Source organism: Phoca vitulina, unplaced genomic scaffold (genome assembly GCF_004348235.1).
Source record: "Phoca vitulina isolate PV1807 unplaced genomic scaffold, GSC_HSeal_1.0 scaffold86, whole genome shotgun sequence".
Taxonomy (NCBI): Eukaryota; Metazoa; Chordata; class Mammalia; order Carnivora; family Phocidae; genus Phoca; species Phoca vitulina.
In genome coordinates this window covers 2,865,671-2,888,510 of record NW_022589789.1, presented here as the reverse complement: position 1 = coordinate 2,888,510, position 22,840 = coordinate 2,865,671, and the positions used below count along the sequence as shown (strand labels likewise).

Sequence of the window (22,840 nt, the reverse complement as noted above, 5' to 3'; positions counted from 1 at the left end):
AAGCCTTTTTGATTTCAGCAACCTTTAAATCACACCTAGCTAATTAAAACAACTCAAACGCATTCATTTATTCCTTGATGGGCATTTAGCTATCCTTGGGTATAATGAGACCTCATTTTGTGAGGTATGTATGTAGCTAATCCCAGGTATGTGGACAAAATGTGCCAGAAAAAGGCATATCATAAAAGAAAACAATCTAATCCTTTCTCATATATGATTTATCGTTTCCAAGCAGGGAATAAAAAAAAAATCACAAGGGACATTTCCTGTTTACCATAAATAAAACATCAATAATATTCTCTACTACATATTTATTAACACTGAACCTTATTTTAATTAATTATCATATAATGAATACAAGGCATTTATAATACTAATATTATGCAATTACATGGTAGTTTTTATTTAAATATATCACAGAGCTATTTAAAATGGCCCTATTATGCCATCCCACATTCCTGGAGGAAAACGATAAGTAGCCTTCCTGAAGGGGGGGGAGTCACCCATGGGGTGCATCACGAGCCGTGGGAGGATCTGACCCAGCCCCAGGCCTGTGCCGTCTTCATTCATGTCCTCAAATATCATAACTCTCATTTACTTTAGTCTCCTCTTTTGGAAATGAATCTGTGGCTATTCAAGTTCAATACTACACCAAATTACTGCAGATTAAGCTGCTTCCTAATTACAGAAATCAATCAAATGTCCACAGCAATGCACATTTTGGTACCAGCATATAATGTAAAAAGCTGCAGACGCCTATTGTGGCATCAAAATAAAAAGTTGAGAAACCTACAATAAATTTTTACGCACAAAAGATGCTAAAAAAATACAGAATCATTATATATCATGCTCACACAAAACAATTTATGCAGCAAACTTTTTAGCTTCTAAATGTCCTTAGAACGCAAGAATACAGGGGCGCCTGGGTGGCTCAATCTGTTAACCATCTGACTCTTGATTTCGGCTCAGGTCATGGTCTCAGTCATGAGATTGAGCCCATGTTGGGCTCCCTGCTCGGCGTGGAGTCTGCTTGAGATTCTTTCTCTCCCCCAGCCTCTCCCCCCACCCTGCTCTCTCTCTCTCTCTCTCAAATAAATAAATCAATAAATAATCTTAAGAACTCAAGAATACAGATGATGACGTAGTGGTAGCACAATAATAATGATGATGTTGATGATGGCAATGATGATAGCAACTAAGACTTACTGGAATCTTCTATGTACCAGGTAGTATTCAAAGTGCCTCGTGTGTAGTCATTCATTTAATCCTCACATACATACACAAAAAATCCCAATGAGGTCAGTAATGTCAATATCCCCATTTTACAGGTGCAAAAAGTGAGGCACAGAAGGCTAACTGGCAGAGCCGGCATGAGAACTCAGACTGTGCCCTTAACCATACCTATCTCATATCTACCTTAGGGTATCACATTGCATAATATTGCATCACATCATCTCTCTCTCTCAAAATTACATATGCTCTAGGAAACCTGGAAGAATTATGGACCTAGCATGAGCAAAAGTGATTTTAACAATTAAAATGCTTAGCTTCCTTTTGCAGGTAGAAATTTCACACTTCTTTTCTAAAGCAGGCCCTCTCTACTTGCATAGAGCTTACAGTTTTCCTTTTCTGACACCACGCCCCACAAACTGCCTTTTCTGTGCTGATGAAGAGTTTGGTTTATTCATTCATTCATTTAACATATTTGAATGCCCATATGCCAGGCCTTGGAATACAGCCATGAACAAAATAGACAAAGACTCCTACCTGAAAGTGGAACTTCATTCTAGTTGCTGGAGATGGATGATAAACAGCGTTTTTAAAAGTATGACTAGGCCCTATCATAACTAGTAAGCACTAGTCATAAGCACTAGTAAGAAAAATAAAGCAGGGAAGGTAATTAGGGAGTGCAGGGAAGGAGGGGGAGAGTTGCAATTTTAAATTATTTGCATTTCCTCACATTAACCACCGTTAGTCACTGCTGGTGGCTCGGCCTGCTTCCCGCCCCGAGCCCCAGCTGCTGTGGGGACAGAGCCAGGACCCCTCAGAGGCAGCTGAGGCCTTCACAGGTGACAGCTCCTGAGTGTGGCCTTCCGCACAGAAGCACCTGCGACTCACTCCCTCCTCAGGGCTGCAGGGCCGTGGCACCTATGATGCCCTAGAATTTGCCTAGGACGAAACACCAACTTGTGTCAACTGGCCTGTCTTCCTTGCCCTGACTAGCCATCTGCCCGGATGCCCTCCTTCCCACTGTTGGCCACGTGAAGGTTCAAGCCAGAGGGCCATGTGGGAAGACTCGTGGTGCCCTGGTGGCCGGTGCAAGCCTGGGGAGAGCCCAGAGAGCACTCAGAAAGGATATCAGCCCCTGAGGAGGGACGATGCCTGGCCCTACATCGATGGGGAGAAGGCAAAGGCCCTTGCTTATATCTGCCTCAGGCCCGGGTTCTCCCAAGACAGTGGAGTTTATCACCAGATTTTTCATCTCGCTAGGAACACAATCTCATCCAACCTGCATACACGTATGTGTGTGGCCTTGACATAGCCATCTGACTTGTAAATGTTTTCAATAACGTATTAGACGTAAAAGTGGGAAAGTCATGCTCTCGTGCAATAGCTGTAAAGGATGTCCCAGTAAAACCCAGAGCACCTGCCCTTCAAAAGATTAGCCAACACATTATTTCAGTTATAAGTCAGATGAGATTGTTGAACATCACAAGCCCCTCAGTCAGCAGGGATGACACTATACCTATATCCGGTTTGCCCTAATCTTATATAAAAGCTAGAAACAGAAAAACCAAGACAATTCAAAGATGTGCTGATCATGGGGTCCCTGGGTGGCTCAGTTGGTTAAGCATCTGACTCTTGATTTCAGCTCAGGTCATCTCAGGGTTGTGAGATCGAGCCCCATATCCGGACCCGCACTCAGGGTGGAGTCTGCTTGACCCTCTCCCTCTGCTCCTCCCCACTGCGCTCTCTCTCTTTCTCAAATAAATAAATTTTAAAAATATATATATTTTTAAAAAGATGTGCTAATCTTTAAAAGAAACCAGGGTAGCATATTTTGGATTCATTTATCACAAAGATGGATTACTGGGACTCTCCCAGATGCAAATAAAATTCCTTAAAAATAGTATCAGAGGGACAATGAGATGTGCCAATGTTTTTGAACTGGCCTGGCAAGGTAATCTGTGTCTAACAGATGTTCAACAGATACTGCAACTAACTAATGGAGTCCCATGTCCCTTGATGATCCAGGCCTGGAGGTATTGCAAACCGCATGCCATTCACAGCCAAGAAGAGCCAAAACAAGAATTTTAGATTCTTCTGGGGCGCCTGGGTGGCTCAGTCATTAAGTGTCTGCCTTCGGCTCGGGTCATGATCCCAGGGTCCTGGGATCGAGCCCTGCGTCGGGCTCCCTGCTCAGCGGGAAGCCTGCTTCTCCCTCTCCCACTCCCCCTGCTTGTGTTCCCTCTCTCTCTGGGTCTCTGTCAAATAAATAAAATCTTTAAAAAAAAAAAAAAAAGAATTTTAGATTCTTCAAATGCTTAAAGCCACACTGTATGAAAAACACAAATATTCTCACAGACCTATTTTGGATCCATAAGGTCAATATCACCAACCACAACTCCCACTCACAGCCCCTGAATCCTCAATCCGCTCTCGTAGAAACCACCTGCCTGATGGGGGCAAAGCATCTCTGCCTGTCCAGGCTCTACTTCATTATCCTGTAGGCCTCAAGGACCCACCTAATTGAGAGTTGAAGACACCAAGGGCCCTAAAGGCTAGGTAAGCTTCACTTGCTGAAATCCATAAATCCTTCCAAAGAATCAGACCACTCAGAGAGAAAAGCCACAGCAGACTACCAGTGGCTTTTAGGGGCAGGAGGTATTAAAGAATTTACACAGTAAAGTGTTGACCATATTTAATATTTACCAGGAGCATATATACAAATCCGGTGCTTTAACTTGACTGCACGGTCAGTCAAAACTAGATAAATATATATGTAAAGATTTTTACTTATTTTTTATTTTATATTTATATAGATTGTGTATATATATTATATATTTATATATTATATTATACATATAATATGCGTATAATAATATATATTACACATATTTATATAGAGAGATATATATGTATATATAAAGCTCTGACCCACTTAGGATGCAGCTTAAGCACACCACGTCTTAGAAGCCCCTCCTTCCCCAACCTGAGTCAATCTCCTTAGCATCCTATTTAATTTCTATCACTCTGTGTGCAATATATTGTATACGGTCTGTCAGGTGACACCAAGTGAGAGGAACTTGGGAGGTAAATGAGGTCTTGCTCATTTCTGTATCCCATACAAATTGTATCCACAATTTGCAGCACCCAGTAGCCCCTGGGATAACTGCTGGGGAGGGGGATGACCAGTCACAGAGGCTGTAAGATGGGACATGTACAAAAACCTTGGGCTTATTCAAAAATCTTTAAGCCCTTGAATATTTCACAAAGCTTAAACATACAGACTGAAGGAAAAAAAGGAAATGGAAAAGAGGATAATTAGAAACAAGTATTTATCCTCAGTTTCAGTTTCTGTTACAAAAGGGGTGATTTTTTAAAGTTATACTAATGCAAACTCAAAAACAAAACTCTTCTGTATCAGAGTTATAATTATACAGAATTTCAGTCATTTTTCTACGTCCTCCTCCTTTCCCCCACAGGCCACATGGTGACTTTGTGAAATTTAGAAAAAATCCTCATGCCTCCTGTTACTGCCAGAAAAATCACCCTAGTTGTCCACATCCACAGTGCCTAGTTTTATGGTACTCCTAGGGATTGCACAGTCCCTAATTCCTTCACCTATGTCCCCCCAACACTCCCCGGTTCCATTTGCATTCCTCCCATTCCCCCCCCATCTTTTCAAAGAATTCTTTAAAACAAACAACAACAACAACAACAAAACGCAGGGCTTGAACTCACAACCCTGAGATGAAGACCTGAGCTGAGATCCAGAGTCCGCCACTTAACTGACTAAGCCACGCCCCCAGGAATTCTAAGTGACATTAGAATTTAAGGTAGATTTGGACTTAAAATTTTACTTTACTATTTCTCTGCCTAAGTGCCTGATGCAAGTCCAATTTATTATATAACCTTCAGAAGACTAAGTAACTACTGCTGTTCAAACTTTGTACCCGGCATTAAATGACCTATTAAGTAGCAAAGCAGAGACCAGAAAACAGAGGCCAAAGATACCTGCTATTTGGTTGTTATGCAGATTTATTTGGAGGGAACTGTGCTCCGGTCATGATGATCAGGAAGTTCTGATATGGCAAACTTTTTCTTTTAAATCACATTTTTCTTCACGAAGACAAAATATATTTTTATTTTTAAAATATATTTTCACAATTCCAGAATTATATGAGGTCAACATGAAACTATAGCAATATTTTTTGTAGGTGGGTGGTTTACAATTATTTTAGATACCACTATTTATAACCTTTGAAAATCTATAAAGGAATTTATCTTTTCACTATCAAATTTTTTTCTTTACAAATTTATAGCAGAAATGAGATTTTAGGGGGACTTATTTGAAAGGACTTTAGAATAATCATTTCCTAATCTGATTGTATTCAAATCAGCAAATAAGTCTCCTCTAAACAAAATTTAGGCAAATTTGATTTATATCTAAATTAGAATAAACAAAATGCATGGTAAAGTTTACAAAATAAAGATTCTCTAACTGAAACTGTTAGCCCTTCATCGGAGCTGCCGGATGTGCTTTAAAGTTCAGAGTATGGTATCTTTGAACATACACTTTAATTCAGACTTTATACTATTTCCTCTGTTCAGACTGACATTACTAAGTCACAAGATTTTAGACTGAATTCATGTACACGCAGGAAATCCTCTAGACTCCTGAAGGTAGTATTCTTCAGCAGTTCACTTGGATAATCTGAGTTCTGCTGTGAGCTGGGTTCAGTGGCCTGTTGGTCTTTCCTTTGCTCCAGGTGCAGTCAGCACCTGCCCCCCACCTCCCCGTACCCCTGCCAGGAAGGTTAACAGCATCTGGGGCTGGGCCAGGCAGGCCTCTCTCAGAAGTAACCAAGAATTTCAGTTAAAACAGGGTACTAAAAAAAGCACAAGTTCGGGTTAAGATTTGTTTCTTGCCCAATAATATCTATTCAACTTCTAAAATTATAATACATTTATAAAAAAAAAGTTCAGCTGAAAGAGCCACCCACCCATCCCGACACCTCACCAAAAGGAATCACCTACAAGACACTTACCTGGCCCAAAGTATTTTCTTTTGAGAACAAACATTTTAAAAACTCTGTATTCCTAAGGATTCAATCCTATAACCCCTGTATAGTCTATGAGGTAGAACTAATAATAAAAGACAAAAACTGATATAGAAAATTCAGTTTTAAAAAATATTTGTGAGTTTTACAGAAATATATATATACACTCTAATATACAATGATTCATTGATCCATTCATTCTATGAACATGAGTCCCTTTTATGCAATTTCAAATATATATTCAAGTAATTACTACATATTCATAGAATATATGAATTATCTAGTCATTTTCTGTACTGTTAACAACACAGAGAGCTTAGAATTTCCACATTTCTATATAATTATCTATTTTAGTGGAAGACGCTAAGGACTTCCCAAACACTTCCTTGATTGGAAAATACAACAAATATTTTTCAATCAACTACTGTTTCTCCTTAAGTTACACAAAAATCAACCAATGAGGAACTGATGGAAAGAAAAGGAATGAAGCAGCAAAAAAGAGAATAATTGGACAGTTATCCACACTGGGGGTTGGGGGGTCAGAGGAAAAGCTCTAGAACATCTGGGAAGTTACTTTAAAAATGGATCCTGGAGTCATGTCTTGATAAAGTCTCTCCAAAAGTTGAAAATGCATCTCACAACAGGGCTCCATATAAATCCTCATGAATTTATATTAATAGTTGACTGATATTCCAGCTTTGTTCAGGAGAAAGAAAGAAAATAATACCAACCTAAGACCACTATATACCAATAAGATTGGTACTTGAATCCATGGGTTCGGACTGTTTACAAGACAAGAGGGCCAGGTGGTTGGGACAGAATAAAAAGATGAGTTATCATGCCAAGTTGGCATTTAAAGCAGGATCTTGGAGCTTCTGTTAGATGGTTAAAATCAAATGAAATACCAAAACAGCTCAAGCAGATTTCAACCACAGTGTGGCTAGCTCATCATCAAAGCCCCAGAAGTTCAGTGCCCTGCAAAGGGAAAGACATTAAAACAAAAGCAAACACACTGTGCTGGAAAATTATTTGCCTGATGACTACCAAGGTCTAAGATAGTTTTCCCTTATCCTCATATTTCTGTGGAATATTTAAACCTTCTCTAAGGCTAAAATAAATATATAAATAAACAACCCCCATTACACATTACTTCTACAAACAAATTGTGGTTTCAGGCAATGTTAATCAACAAAAAGAATTAAACAAGAAGTCTTTAAAATTAGCCATGACCTTATTTATGGCTTCATTACTTTCAAGATTTCATTTGTTGGGTTGTTTATGTCACCTCAGCCTTTAATTTAATTGCTGCATCTCTAACTATATTAGAACAGCTTAATGAACGGTGATTGCTTGTTTTTACCCACCAAAATTTTTTTTTTTTAAGATTTTATTTATTTGAGAGAGAGAGAGAGAGGGAACACAAGCAGGGGGAGTGGGAGAGGGAGAAGCAGGCTTCCCGCCGAGCAGGGAGCCCGATGCGGGGCTCGATCCCAGGACCCTGGGATCATGACCTGAGCGGAAGGCAGATGCTTAATGACTGAGCCACCAAGGCGCCCATTTACCCACCAAAATTTAACATTTGCACAACATATAATGACCAAAGAACCACTTAATTCACCCATGTATTTCATGAAGTTGGATTTATACTTCTAGAAGATCCTCTGTTTGGAAAGTAGGATGTGAACCAATATGACACAGTCTGATATAATTAGGAATGGGGCTGAAACAGGAGGTCTTGGAGGCCCACAGACGCCATGCTGAGGGCTCAGACTGCATTGTGGAGACAATGAACAGCCACAGAATAATTTTAACCAAGGGAATGAGATGTCAGATCTTTACTTTGCATAGAAAACTCCAGGTACTGGGAGAAGTAGGGATTTGAGGAGAACAAGACTGGAGCGCAGACAGGGAGATGAATTAGTAGACCCCTGCCAGTCCACATGTCGTGGTGCAGAAGGACAGAAAGGAATTGGAATTATTTAGAATGTAAAATTGGTAGGCCTCCATCACTGAATGAGGTAGGGGGGTGGGGGAGAAGGGAGGCTGGCTGCCAAAGAAAGATTTATGTCTTGAGTAAATCTGGGGATCTTGGAGATTAGGCTCATGAAACTAGAAGAGGCTTGGAATGAAAGTGATGAATTTGGTTTTGGATAGGTTGGGTTTAGGTACCTGAGAGACCCAGGAAGCCCACACTCCCAGCTGGTAGTTAGCTCCAAGGGTGTGGGGCTTAAAAGAGAGGACTGGGCTAGTGCAGGTTACCCATCACCAGTGCCACACAGTACTTAAAACTTTAGCCAAAAAACCACATAGGGAGTAGCAGTGGTCCAAAGAGTTAAGAAATAGTCCTATAGGAAGTAGGAAGCATGAGGCAAGAGTAGCACACACAGAAGCACAGAGAACAGAGTTCCAGGAATGCCAGAGTGATCCCGAATGGAAAGAACTGAAGTGTTTACTGGACCAGGAATCTAGGAGACCATTAGGAAACTATAATTACATTGTGGTTTTGGAGGTCGGAAGTCCAAAATGGGCTTCACTGGGCTAAAATCAAGGTTTCAGCAGTGTAATGCTCCTTCTAGAAGGTCTAGGGGAGACTGTTTCCTTGCCTTTTCCAGCTCCTAGAATCCACTTGCATTTCTTGTCTCGTGGTCCCTTCCTGTCTTCAAAGTCAGCAGACCAGCATCTTCAAATCTTTCTCTGATTCTGACTCTCCTGTCCCCCTCTTTCACTTAAAACGACTCTTGTGATTCCACTGAGCCCCTTGGGATGGATAATCTAGGAAAATCTCCCCATTTTAAGATCCTTAATTCAATCAGATCTGCCACGTCCATTTTGCTGGATAGATAGAGCAACATATTCCAAGGTTCCAGGGATTAGGAAATGGGCACTTTGGGTGGGGGTGGAGGGCATTCTTACGCCTACCAAATAGAAGGAATGTGATGTGGGAAAGAAGACCCAGCAGTTTATATCAAATCCAGATTAATCTTTCAAGAAGTCTGGATTAGAAATGAAGAGGAAAAATAGGGCAGAAAATAGCTAGAGGGTAAAAAAGGATTTTTTTTAACAGCATGATAAAGACATCTGCATGGTTACCCACTCTGTGGAAGAGCGAGCAGAGAGGCACATGCTGAAGAAGGAGCTGAGAAGGAGGACTGATGGAACCGGTTCCTTGCAGGGTGGGGTTGGCAGAGCGCACACAGAACTGGCCTGGAAGAAGGAGAGCTGACCCACAGCAAGTAGGGAGAGGGAAGGAACTGGGGCGCAGATGAAGGTGGGTGGTAGGTTTGGACAAGAGAAGCAAGTTGAAGGGAACAACCCAGTTTGGGACATTTGCTGAGGTGGATGGAGCTAGCCGAGGTCAGAAGGTCAGAAAAGGACAGCTAAGGACACTGAGAAGGGACCGGGGTAGAGCACATGAATTAGCAATGGCACCAACTTGCAAAACTCATCATGACAGTGAGATTTACTACCTTTGAGAATGACTTTCTCATATTTCAAGAAAAGCAGAGATGAAGTACATGTAAGTAAATAAAGTGGTATTTGACTTTTTGAATAGCAAATACAACTTTGTTATGTGACCCAACATTTTAAAAAGAGCACTTGTTTAATAACTACCTATATCTAAGAAAATTAGTTTTGTTCTGTTTGTCACACTTCCTTTTGACACAACTGGATTTCAGTTTTAATGCGGGAAAAAAAACAAGTTCAAAAGGGTCTTTTCTTTTAAAATCCACATTTTCTTTTTAGTGGTAAAATGCATGCAAAAAGCATATGATTATGGTATTTATGTTTCCATTAAGGTGTCCTGAACAAGCTGGGGGAGTCTAGCCTACTATTTTCCTGCTATTTAGATTTATAGCAGCACAGTACCTATTTTATTTCAATTATATTTCAGGACAATGCACTCTTGGTGGCAAATGATTGCCTGGTGACAGTCAGCAAATGTCCATTAGAGCTGTTTTTCTGTAGAGTTTTTAACTACAGATTCTGGTATCTGGATATAAAAATATGAATTGCTTGGTATCTTCAAGTAAATAAAAATATGATTGACCAGCATTTCATCATTTCTTTGTTAGAATTCAAAGCATACCAAGCTTTTAAACTTACATGAAAAGAAACTTTTGGTAAGTGTCAAGAAACACTGAATAAAGTTTATGAATATCACACCTGTCGACCTTTTAAACAAAATGATTATTTAACCATAGGTGAACAGTGGACATACATGAATGCCAAGATAAAGCTATGCCCAATATGCAAACTAACAATTATTTCATAGCTTCACTGTTAGCCTTAATAAACTAACTTACATTAGAGATCCATTTCATCTTGTTTGTCTGTTTGTTTGTTTGTTTGTTTCATTAGCCCAAGAGTACTGCCTTCCAAAGGGTGAATGGACTGGTTGCATTATAGTCAACTGAGGTGCTTGTTGAAAATGTGGTTTCTTAGTCCTTGACCAGACCTACTGCATCAGAATATGAGGGGAGGTCAACACACCTGCATTTGTGAGAAGCATTCCAGGTTCCTCGTATACATGCTAAAATTTGAAACTTCACTATTCTAGAATGCAGTCTGTGACAGTTCTTAAGATTGTGATTCCTGCCCATCCACTCTACCTGGAGATAACCTGATGTAAATAGAAATGTCAAAATTTTAGACAAGGTTTAAGAAGTTCAAGTTTCCATATCTCCATGGAGCTTTGCAAGCTTGGAATCAGCAAGAATTTCATGAAAGTAGAACACGAAGAACTTCAAGGAATTCCATGAAAGTACAATATGAAGATCTTCAAATTGTCAAAGGACTGAAATCAAATGAGAGATCACATTCTTATACAACTATTCCCCGTACTTATTCACTCAACTAAACCATTTTACAGTATCCAGCACCTACAAGTATTTACACTGAAGAAGCACTCCACAAGGCCTCATACTGAACCCAGTACGTCCTAATTTAAAGAGAAATGTTCATGATGTGATGTGATTTATGGAGAATACCTGGAGACCAAGCTATTTAATGACTAAAGTGGTATCAGTAGAGATGCATGCCCACACTTTTACATGTATGTTATGTGTAAGGAATAAAACCTATCTTAATTCATTTCAATTCCATTCTTTGCTTGTTTCTGCACCCAGGTGGGGATGCTGTGCTTTCCTGAGGGAAAACACCCATTTCCTAACAAACAACAGCAACATCAAACACTTAAATAGGGTTTATTGTGGACCAGGGACAGTGCTAGTGCTTTTTATGTATTTTTTTATTATGTATTTTATACAGAGAGAGAGAAAGAGCACACATGTGGGAGCGGGGGGAAGGGGGAGGGTAAAAGGGAGAGAGAGAGAAGCAGACTTCCTGCTGAGTGCTGACCCCACCCCACCCCCCCAACCACCATGTGGGGCTTGATCCCATGACCCTGAGATCATGACCTGAGTCAGACGCTTAACCAACTGAGTCACACAGGCACTCCAGTGCTTTATATGTATTAACAGACTTAGTCTTCCCCAAGCCTGATAAAGTAAGTGTCACTGTTATCCCTATTTTACAGATGAGGAAAATGAAGCAGAGAGTTTACACAGCTGATGGTAGAAGAACCCAGAACCAAACTCAGGCAGTGTGCTCCACAATTCAGGCTCTTGTATATTACACTTTATAGCAGCATTGTTGAGAGAGGTAGGAGTTGCCAGGAGATGGTGCTGTATTGGAGTGAAGAAGGATGTATGCTAGCAGACATTTAACTAATAACATTTATTTAAGTACAGGCTAAATAAAGTGAAAAGTAGAAGAGCTAACTGAGCAGGACTAGAAAACTTTGCCCACTATTTAATTTCCCAAAATACTGTGGAGATGATTTGACCAGGGCACAGTTCTTCAGACAGTCTTGATCTAAGGATGATTATTCCCTTTGGGCTCTTGTGTGCATAGTTTACTAGGTTCCAAATGCTATTTGGCTCCACAGAACAGAAATGATGGAGCGTGACTTAAACAAGTAAGAGGCTCAGTTGCACAGGTCACAAAGAGGGTGGGCATGCCGGGATTAGAACCGTTGTTCAAGGGAATGGGCTGCTTCCCTCTTCCTCCATGTGGCCTTCATCTTCAAGATTGTTAGATAAACCCTACCTTGGAGCACCCACCCAAGTTCTAGGCAGGAAGAAGGGGAAATGGCAAAGGGGAAAAGCTGAGTGGGCTCCATTTTTTCCAATCAGATAAAAACTAGCTTTGCAGAAAAAGTTCCATCCAGATCCGCTTCTAACTCATTAGTCAGAATGATGTCACATAATCACCTTTCACTGCAAAGGAGCCTGGGAAATTGAATTTTTATCTGGGCACATTGCCAGCCTGAACAAAATTGGGATTCTATTAAGTGAGGAGGGAGGAGAGAATAGGTATTGGGAAGGCAGTTGGGATGTCTTCCACAGTGGGGAAGAAATGTATCAGAGAGCACTGTATCAGACTCTCAAGTATCTAGTCAGCTGAAGATATAATCAAGTAGGAAATACAATCTTGCCAAAGAAGTATAGGATTATGAATCATTTACATAGCTAAATCTTTGAGGTCTCTGGTTAAAATCAGAATAAAATATAAGTACACCAGTATTTTTGTGAGTTTAAGCCTTATTATTCACATAAAACAGAAGGGTAGGGTTGGCTTCTCTTTAGCATCAACCCAAAATGAAAAGTCAAAATGTTACCAAGGGCATTAATGAAATGTAGTAATAACGACACTGTGACCAACACATACAGTCAGATAAGAGTTCAGGTGTCAGTCAAATTAAACTGGCATGGAAATATAGATGAAGGTACCCCATAAAAAAAAGCATTTTATAAATAATCTGTGGAAACTGAGAAAGTATCCTATTTTGACATCAAATTCACAGCATTTAATGAATTAACCCTGGCTATTTCTGTGTGGGGCTAACAGATGCATATTTCTAACTATACGATCAACCAAAACGATTAAGCAGTGAAATTCCAGAACGCTGCTTTCTCACCGAACAATGAAAATCCCAGAAACAGATGCAGGCTACACTTCAGATTGTCAACTGACTACCTATATTCCCATGAAGTCCAAAAATTTGAATAGTAAATTTGCACCAGTTCACCAATTACAAAATTTGGTGAAATTTAATTAACTGATGGGAGTTTCTTTATTTGGTATATTCTTCATACAGGAAATACATTCTGAGGAGTGTTAAGTTTTATTTGTTTTCATTTGAATGATTATTTCTTAATATAAGCATTTCTAGATCATCTTTCACTGTCTGAATTTAAGTTTCCAAACACGAAGGCACCAAGAAATGGCATTTTCATTGTCTCAAGTTACTGATACCTAAAGCAAGTTGGACGTCACGTGTAAATGATGCCCTGACGTGGCACATAGACCAAAGGTAGCTGGGTGCAAGCATGCAAAAGAATCGCAGAAATCTTACAGAGAAAAGGGATGGGGGATGGAGTCAGCCCTTGGCTTGTAAGGGTAGGCGCGCAAACTCAAATGAACCTGCCATGGAGCAGCCACCACCGTATTAATGATTTGTGTAAGAGTTTAGATTTTAAAACACATTATTGGCCACATTAAATTAATGTTGTTCATTTGAATGTAATGGTTTTGCTGTTTTGTTTGTATTTAATTTGTAAAGATGTTTGGTTTTATGGTTGTATAATGGCTGTAAACAGAAGGAGTTTAGCCCTATTTTATTTTTATACATATTTAAGTAACATTATAATCAAAACTATTTAATTCTGTACTGCAGTATCAAGAGATCGTCCTTTAAAAAAGAGTCTCTATTACTACTCAAGTCTGAGAGCCACTTTTCCACTTTCTCTCTGACAGAAAAAGACAATGGAGGTGATACCGTTATTTCCAAGTCAAATTCATATTCGGTGACAGGTTGGTAAAGAAGTACTTTACGGGTGTGATAACTCCCAACTTTTTCTATTACTAATGTCACTGTTTGGTGGACATCCTGTTCTCTGTAAAAATGAGAATTACAGAAAACTAAAAAGTTCCTGTGATCCTTTTTAAAGAAAAAATAAAGTCTCTCTCTCTCTTGAGTTGGCAGTGCCTTAGAAATCCTCTAGTCCCATCACCCTGTGGGGGCACAAATGCATAGAACTTGAGGTCCCCAGTGGCACACAGCTGTCGAGGCCACGCCTGAGTGAGGCTGAGGGGGCTTCTGAATACAGCAATGTCTATGATGGGATTTTTTGAGCTGTTCACTGCCTGGTATGACTCATCCCCAAGACAAAAGTCTCCGTTGAAACGTCTTGCCGAGTGGCTTTTTGACAGAAATGAGTTCAGGAGGCTGAGTCTCAGTGTGGGGTCAGCCGGGTGCAGAGCTGAGACTACAGGCAGGGACGCTGGAGCCCAGGAGCAGATGGTGCTCTGAGCACTTACATCCTTTTGAAAATTTGCAGAAACTGTCAGGGGAGATTTAGACTCTTACGGGGCACCAGGTTTTCAACTGGGGTTTAAACAACCACTTCTGGCCTTCAGGGGTTGGAGAGGTCCCTCTGGACTCCCATCTCTCATGTCAGCTGGGACTTCGAAGCCCCTACAAGCACATGCACTACTTACTAGATTTCCAAACTAGATGTGGGAGGTGCTGGGAATGATTAATATTTTTATCAATGATCAATACAACATTAATTTCCTTTTAGTTCTTCCAAAAGTTACTAACGGGCAATGCCCATGTTTCTGCTGTCCTTTCTCCCAAAAAAACCACTTTCAATGGGACAGTCATGGCCTTGAAGTGCTATTTGACCTTCTACAAGCAGCTTTCACAAGTAGAGCAAAAACCAAGTAAGAAGTTTCTTATGAAAATGTCACTGTTACTGATAATGACCTTATTCTTTGAGTCCTGACACATCAATGTTGGTTAACAAGCACTTTGAACTTTCTAGGTGATCACACCAAAGGGGTTTAAATAAACCATAACCCTTCTAATGTTAACTTACATTACTTAACTCATTACAGTCAACATCAAATAGATTTTCATAAAATAAAACCTAAAACCAAGCAAAAAAGAGAAAGAGATAAAGAAAAAGAGAAGAAAAAGAAAAGAGAGAAAAGAAAAGAAAAAAGAAAAGAGAAAGAGAAAGAAAGGAAGGAAGGAAGGAAGGAAGGAAGGAAGGAAGGAAGGAAGAAAGAAAGAAAGAAAGAAAGAAAGAAAGAAAAAGAAAGAAAGAAAGAAAGAAAGAAAGAAAGAAAGAAAGAAAGAAAGAAAGAAAGAAAAGAAAGAAGAAAGAAAGAAAGAAATAGAAAAAGAAAAAGGAAGGAAGGAAGGAAGGAAGGAAGGAAGGAAGGAAGGAAGGAAGGAAGGAAGGAAAGAAAAATAATAGGACTAGAATTTTACCTTAAGGCCTGCTTATCCTTTTGCTACTCTTTAAAATGCTTCCTTCTGGGTTTGCCTGAAGGTTACCTGTTACATTTGCAAACCTCTATTAAAGCTGGAAGTAAATAACTAAAATATAGACTGCTTGCAAAATGTATCAGCCAAATCACACATGGGTGCTAGAGACGAACTAATTCCAACTCATCTCTAGTCTTGCAGGGTCCGTAAAGTGCAGTACCAGAGACCAGCAGCACCAGCCTCAGACCAGACAACTTCTTAGAAATGCAAATTCTAGGCTCCACTCCCTTCTAGGCCTGCAGAATCGAAATTCTGGGAAAGGGTTAAGCAATCTGTGTTTGAAGAAACCCTCCAGGCGTTCTGATGCAAGCCAAAGCTTGAGAACCACACCTTTTAAGTGAAACCTATTTTGAATGTTCAAAGCCTAGCTCCCCTCTAGAGAGCAATGATTATAAGAAACCATTATAATATATGATGAGATTAGTATATTGTTTATGACAATAACATGCATATGTTTCAGATAAAAATAAATGAGAATTATTTTCCTCCTGGACTAAACTTTAAAGGTGTTTGAACATAAAAATGGACAGGTGGAAAAATATTTTTTTAAAATGTTTCAGAATTTAAAATAAATATATAGCCATTACTAAATATATAACCATAGAGTTAGTTAAATTTTGAAATAAGTGTGCAGTCATTAATACAGAGTCAACCTTTCACTCCTTTGTGCTATACTAATATACATAATCACACCTTGGTCTGTGGCTATTAACAAGCAATTTGGAGACTGGCTATATTATACATCTCATCACTAATTCTTTCATAATAAAAAATCATGTCACCAAAAAATGAGGCCCTTTAAGTAAATCATAATTCAAACAAATCAGGCCACTCTCCACCTATTTAATTACTGTAACTAGAGGCTCTGTTAGCAACAAAAGGAAATACAGCTTAAGTAGAAAAGCCATAATTTCAAGTTTGCTTTTTATTTGAGTTACAAACTAAAGGTTAGTTCTCCATTCTAAAACCATTTTAAGGACAAGATGAAATATGTTGGAATCATTAGAAAAGCTATCAAAACCTCTGCTCCTCTTTCCATTAACCTTCGATTTGTGTAAACTCAATACTTTTAGACACAATGGCTTTCTAAAGGCCATTAATAAAAGGCAGTCCTGGTATGAGAACTGATGAACAATCTACTCCCTTGTCAAAAACTATATAAAAGTTGATTTGGAAGCAATACCTTGATTGCTCCTGGAGCCTACCTGTCTACAGATGAAGGTTTGGAATTCCGCGGCTTCTTCACTTGGGCATACAAAGCATCCATCATATGTCCTTCTCTTGGGCTCTGGGGTCTGGCACTGAGAGCCATAGAACCTTCGTAGGAAGACATTCCCCCATACATCAACTCATCGTTACAACCCAATGTCCGATGAAAATCTTGGATTTCAGCATAGTCACGCTCTCGAGCTTGTCGCTCTCTAAATTCACGAGTTTTGGCTTGAATCCTGTAAAATTAGAACAAAGTTGAAACAAGAGAAATGATGCCTTTTCTAAGAACTGCATATAGAAACATTCATCAAAATATGTCATCAAATACATTTTATTTCATGCAGCCATAAGAAGATCGATGGTATAAACAATGGTATAGTCATTTTAGATTGTCAAGGTAATATCATGGATGCTCCAAAATAATTTTAGATAGCTTTTGTTCATGTCAATAAGATACAGTCATGACTTACATCTTAATTTAAATTGCCACTTATTAATTAGTTTTAGAAATTCACCAGGAACAGATAGTTTTAGGCATCCACCTGAGTCTTACTCATGAATTTTTTTTAAGGCAAGAAGTGATTTTTTTTTGAAGTTACACACAACACACAAACACGCACACACGCATACTATATATTATAGATTTATGTGTGGGTACATATTGTGTACATCTTACTCATTATAAATATATCATACACATACAACATATTATGAAACCTAAACATGAATCCATACCATAATTCTCTATTAATGGCAAAGGAAGATCTCAGTTTAATGACACCAGCTTTGATTATATGCGATGTATACAGAACTGGCAAATCCTGAGACTAAGGACAAGAAGGCATGTATCCAATCAAATTCTGAAATAAAACTTTTCTGTGTTGTAACTAGTTAAGAAAGAGATCTTAAATAACCACTTTTACTGAAGATCGTTTAAATATTTCCTAAGATTTTATTGAGCTACTTGGTAGAAAGGCCTTTTCAACCTATAATATACTGATGTAATTCATATCCTAAGTTGATCTTAGCTACCTAAAAATAATTAAATGCCCCTCAATCGAATTTTAATGATTTTTGTTGGGGAAAGTAGTTCCATTATATACTTAACAAATTTAGCTGTGTACTTAAAAGTGAAGTCTTATGTATATAAAGCAATATGTTAGACTGAATTTAACATTTTATTGCAAAGTTATTTGCTTTTTTCATATTTGAGGTAAACCACTGCTAGCATACATGACATATAAGTATATATTGAAAAGAATACAGAAAAGATACAAAAGCCAGATAAAGATAGTATAAAAAATTAAAAAGCAAAACAAAAACCCTTAACAAAATATTACCAAATAGAATTTAGCACTATATAACAAGATTATACACCGTAACCAAGTGATGTTTACTGCAGGAATTCAAGGCTGGTTCAATATTCAAAAATCAATCAATGTTATCAACAAATTAGCAGGTTAAAGAAGAAAATCACATGATCATATTAACTGGTGCAGAAAAAAGCATCTGACAAAATTCAACACCCATCATAGCAGAAACTCTCAAAAGAACTAGTAATAGAGCATAGCTAACTTCCTAAACTTGATAAAGAACAACTATAAAAAACCTGTTAGTAACATCATACATCATACATCATACATCAAAGACTGAATCTTAAGATTAGGAAAAGGCTAGGGATGTCTGCTCTCCCAGAGGGCTGGAAATTCTAGACAGTGAAATGAGCCTAGAAAAAGAAATGGGTGGTGTACTGAACAGATTGGAAAAAAAGAAATAAAACTATTCGTGTTTGTGGATGACATAATGGTGTCATTGCAGGTCTACATTCACAGAAAATCCCGAAAGGGTTTAGAACTAAAGATCAAATTCAGCTAAGTAACAACATACAGCATCAAAAAAACCCAAAAATCCATTGTATTTCTATATGCTGTCAATGAACATGGATGCTGAAATTAAGAATACAAGGCCATTTATAAGCACTAAAAAATGGAATATATAGATACACAGATAAAAACTAAAGGTTGGTTTATAGATATGTATAAACATATAGAGATATCAATCTAACAAAACATGTACAAGACTTATATGCTAAAAACTATACAATGCTGATGAAAAATCACAGAAGATCTAAAAAATGGAGAGACTCAACATAGTAAAGAAGTCAATTTTCCCCAAGTTGATATCCAGGTTTAATATGATTCTTCTAAAAATCTCAGGAAGATTCCTATAGATATAGACAAAATTATTGTTAAATTTATATGGAAAGGCAAAGAATAGAGTAGCTAAACAATTGTAAAAAGAATAATAAACTGGGAAAAACCACACTTAGCCATGATAATCAAGACTGTGAAATCTATGGAGGGACAGACACACAGATCAATAGAACAGAAGAAAGAACCCAGAAATAGCCAAGTAAGGTCAACTGATTTCTCTTAAATATGCAAAAGCAATTCAATGAAATAAAGCATTCTTTTCAACAAATAGTGCTGGAACAATTAAATGTCCCTAGCCAAAAACAAAAACAATACAAAACAAAGCACCCTGGATTTACATATCATACCTTATACAAAATTAATCCAAAATGAATTACAGATTTAAATACAAAAATGTAATACTACAATACATTAGGAGAAAGTCCTTAGGACCTAACACTTCGGGAATAATACCTAGAAATGATACCAAGAGCATCATCCATAAAGAAAAGGCATATAAACTGAACATTATCAAAACTAAAAGCATTTCCTCTCCAAAAGACTCTATTAAGAGAATGAAAAGGTAAGTACAGACCAAGAGAAAATATTTGCAAACCACATATCTGACAAATAATTCATGTCCAGAATATGTAAAGAACACTTAAAACTCGACAATGAGAAAAACAATCCTATTAGAAGAGAAAAAGACATGAAGCAATATTTCTTTGAGAAGTATATACTGATAACAAATAAGCACATGAAAGATGTTCAACATCCCCAGCCATTAGGGAAATGCAAATTAGGACTACAATGAGCTATTACTGCACACCTATTAGTTCAGTTAAAATAAAAAAGTGATAATATCAAATGCTCGCAAGGATGTAAAGAAATTGCACCTGTCATACATTACTGTTGGAAATGTAAAATGGTACAACTGCTGGGGGAAACAGTCTGGCACTTACTTACAAAACTAGACATACACTTACCATACTACTCAGCAATTGTACTTCTAGACATTTATCCCAAAGAAATAGAAACTTGAGTCCATGCAAAGACATGTATGCAACTGTTCAAAGACTCTTTATTTCTAATATTCAAAAATTGGAAAAACCAAAATATGCAACAACAGGTGAACAAACAGACCAAAGTATGTCCTTATCACAGATCACTACTCAACAATACAAATAAACAGACTATTGATACACACAGCAACTAGAATAGATCTCAGGGACATTATGCTATGTGGAAAAAAAAGTCAATCTCAAAAGGTCACGTACTTTTGAAACAAAATAAGATTTCATTTATATAGGATTCTCAAAATGACAAAATTAAAGACCAGGTGAAGAGATCAGTGGTTGCTGGGATTTAGCAACAGTGGGAGCAGAGGGGTGGGTGTGACTAATAAAAAAGTAGCACGAGGAAGATCTTTGCAAAGGAATAGTTCTGCTTCTTGATTGCAGTGGTGGTTACATGAAGCACACACATGATCAGATGACACAGAACTATATACACACATGGTAGCAATACCAATTTCCTGGTTTTGATATTGTACTATAGCCATGTACGCTTTAGCAGCTGGGGGAAACTGGATGAATCGTACACAAGACTTCCCTGTATCATCTTTGCAACTTCTTGTAAATTGAAAATTACTTCAAAATAAGAAGTTTTTAAAAAGCTGGAAAACTGGGGCACCTCGGTGGCTCAGTCGTTAAGCGTCTGCCTTCGGCTCAGGTCATGATCCCAGGGTCCTGGGATGAAGCCCCACATCGGGCTCCCTGCTCCGCGGGGAGCCTGCTTCTCCCTCTCCCACCCCCCCCCCCCCAGCTTGTGTTCCCTCTCTTGCTGTCTCTCTCTCTGTCACAATAAATAAATAAAATCTTAAAAAAAAAAAAAAAGCTGGAAAACTGTCACATAGCATTACAAGCAAAATGTGCATTTTTCTCCCTTGTTTTCTTCTTACATCGAGCCTATCATCATGAGGCCAGTCTTGTTTATCCAAATTTTGGACCTGCCTGGTCAATTTTTTCTAATTTCTTTCATTTCCCAGCTATCAAATGGAAGTACCTAAATTCACCTAGCTCAGTGTTCCTCAACAGGGGTCCAGTGACATTTGAGAAAGGGTAACTTGTTATAGTTACAAAACTTCCCGCGCAACTGCTTCCAGCCACATGTCACCGAGCAGTGCCCCAGCCATGTGGGCAAGCAAAAATGCTTCACATATTCCCCAAACCAGCTGAGAAGGACCTTATTTCCTGAGGTGAGAACCAAAAATTGTCTTAATTCATAACAGACTATTGGGAAGTTAGCAATTTTTATCAGAAAGAGTCCTAGGGGCGCCTGGGTGGCTCAGTTGGTTAAGCGACTGCCTTCGGCTCAGGTCATGATCCTGGAGTCCCTGGATCGAGTCCCGCATCGGGCTCCCTGCTCGGCAGGGAGTCTGCTTCTCCCTCTGACCCTCCCCCCTCTCATGTGCTTGCTCTCTCTCATTCTCTCTCTCTCAAATAAATAAATAAAAAATCTTAAAAAAAAAAAAAAAAAAAAGAAAGAGTCCTAGATTCTAATAAGTCCCACAAAGAGAATACCCATAAGAGAAATAGCAAGTCAAATTCTAATGTCAAGTTTAGCTAAATTTATACTGGATTTCTTATTATAGTCCACTTATTCACTTAGGAGTGATTATGACAGTCAAGGCTGTTATGATAAAAGCTGACTACCACTAAACACTGGATATTCATGATGAAAAGTTCATATAAGTTCAGCGAGCATTTTATTCTCTGCATCATACTGTCTTTTTGACTCTGTATTCAGCCAGAAAAACTACAGAAGAGAGAAATGACTTCTTTCTTCAACTCAATGGGATATTAATTTGAAACTCAATTATGATCACTCATCTTACGATCCACGTTACTACTATATTTGGTCACCATCAGAGAATCGCCTAACTACAGGGTGGCTGGGCATTCACAGAAGTCTTGAAGTTTGGGAACCTGTAGAAATTTGAAGGGCTACAACAGAAATAAAGCCAAAATCTCTAAATTTGGAGATCTCCTGAAATCAAAGGGAGTAACAGATTGGTTTATAAATGAGTGAGCTCTATGGTACTTGAACTTCAGTTCACTAAAAGTGAAGAAAATCCGGTTTACTTATGTTGGAAAATGCAGCCCTGTTCAGAAAAGAAGCCATCAGAAAAAAAGAGTATGAACATTCTCTTCTCAAGGGAAGCATGAATCCTAAATAATCTCCCCAAACTTCTTGCACAATAGTTTCAATATATTATTGATGGGTCCTGAAATTGAATGTTCTTTTGTTCCAAATTACACAGAAACTAATCTTCATTTTGGGAGTCAATTTTTAACAAGTCAATTGCTCAGAAGAAGTGTTTGGCAGCACGAGCTACTATTCATAAAGCCCAGCTCTCATCTGCTTTCTTTTACCCAAATTTGTACTCTATTACTAATTGCCACTAATCATTGAATCCAATAAACATTACAGTCACATCTACAGCACCTTCTAAAAGCATTAATTTTTTTTCTCAGCTCCAATAACATAAAGACTTATATTTTTTATCATTTATCTTGTCATCACCAATGAATTCATCCCCAAAGCCATGAAAGCTGTTTGCACCTCTCCTTCCCTCCCTGGCGGCTCACCGTCCTGCTGAAAACCTCAGAATGGAACTCCAGCACACCTGTGCCCCGGAAGTGGGGCTAGAGCTGCAACAGGTGAATGAATCCGGTTACCAGCTTGGACCAATG

At 38.6% G+C, this 22,840-nt stretch overlaps 1 protein-coding gene across 1 annotated transcript in view; it reads right to left on the bottom strand.

The window, feature by feature from the left end:
* PARD3 (par-3 family cell polarity regulator) overlaps window positions 1–22,840 on the bottom strand; it is a 647,142-nt gene that overhangs the window by 133,495 nt on the left and 490,807 nt on the right. The window contains exon 21 of the mRNA XM_032395672.1: window positions 16,887–17,129. Coding sequence (XP_032251563.1) covers window positions 16,887–17,129 — 243 coding nt within the window. The remainder of the gene's footprint in view (window positions 1–16,886; window positions 17,130–22,840) is intronic.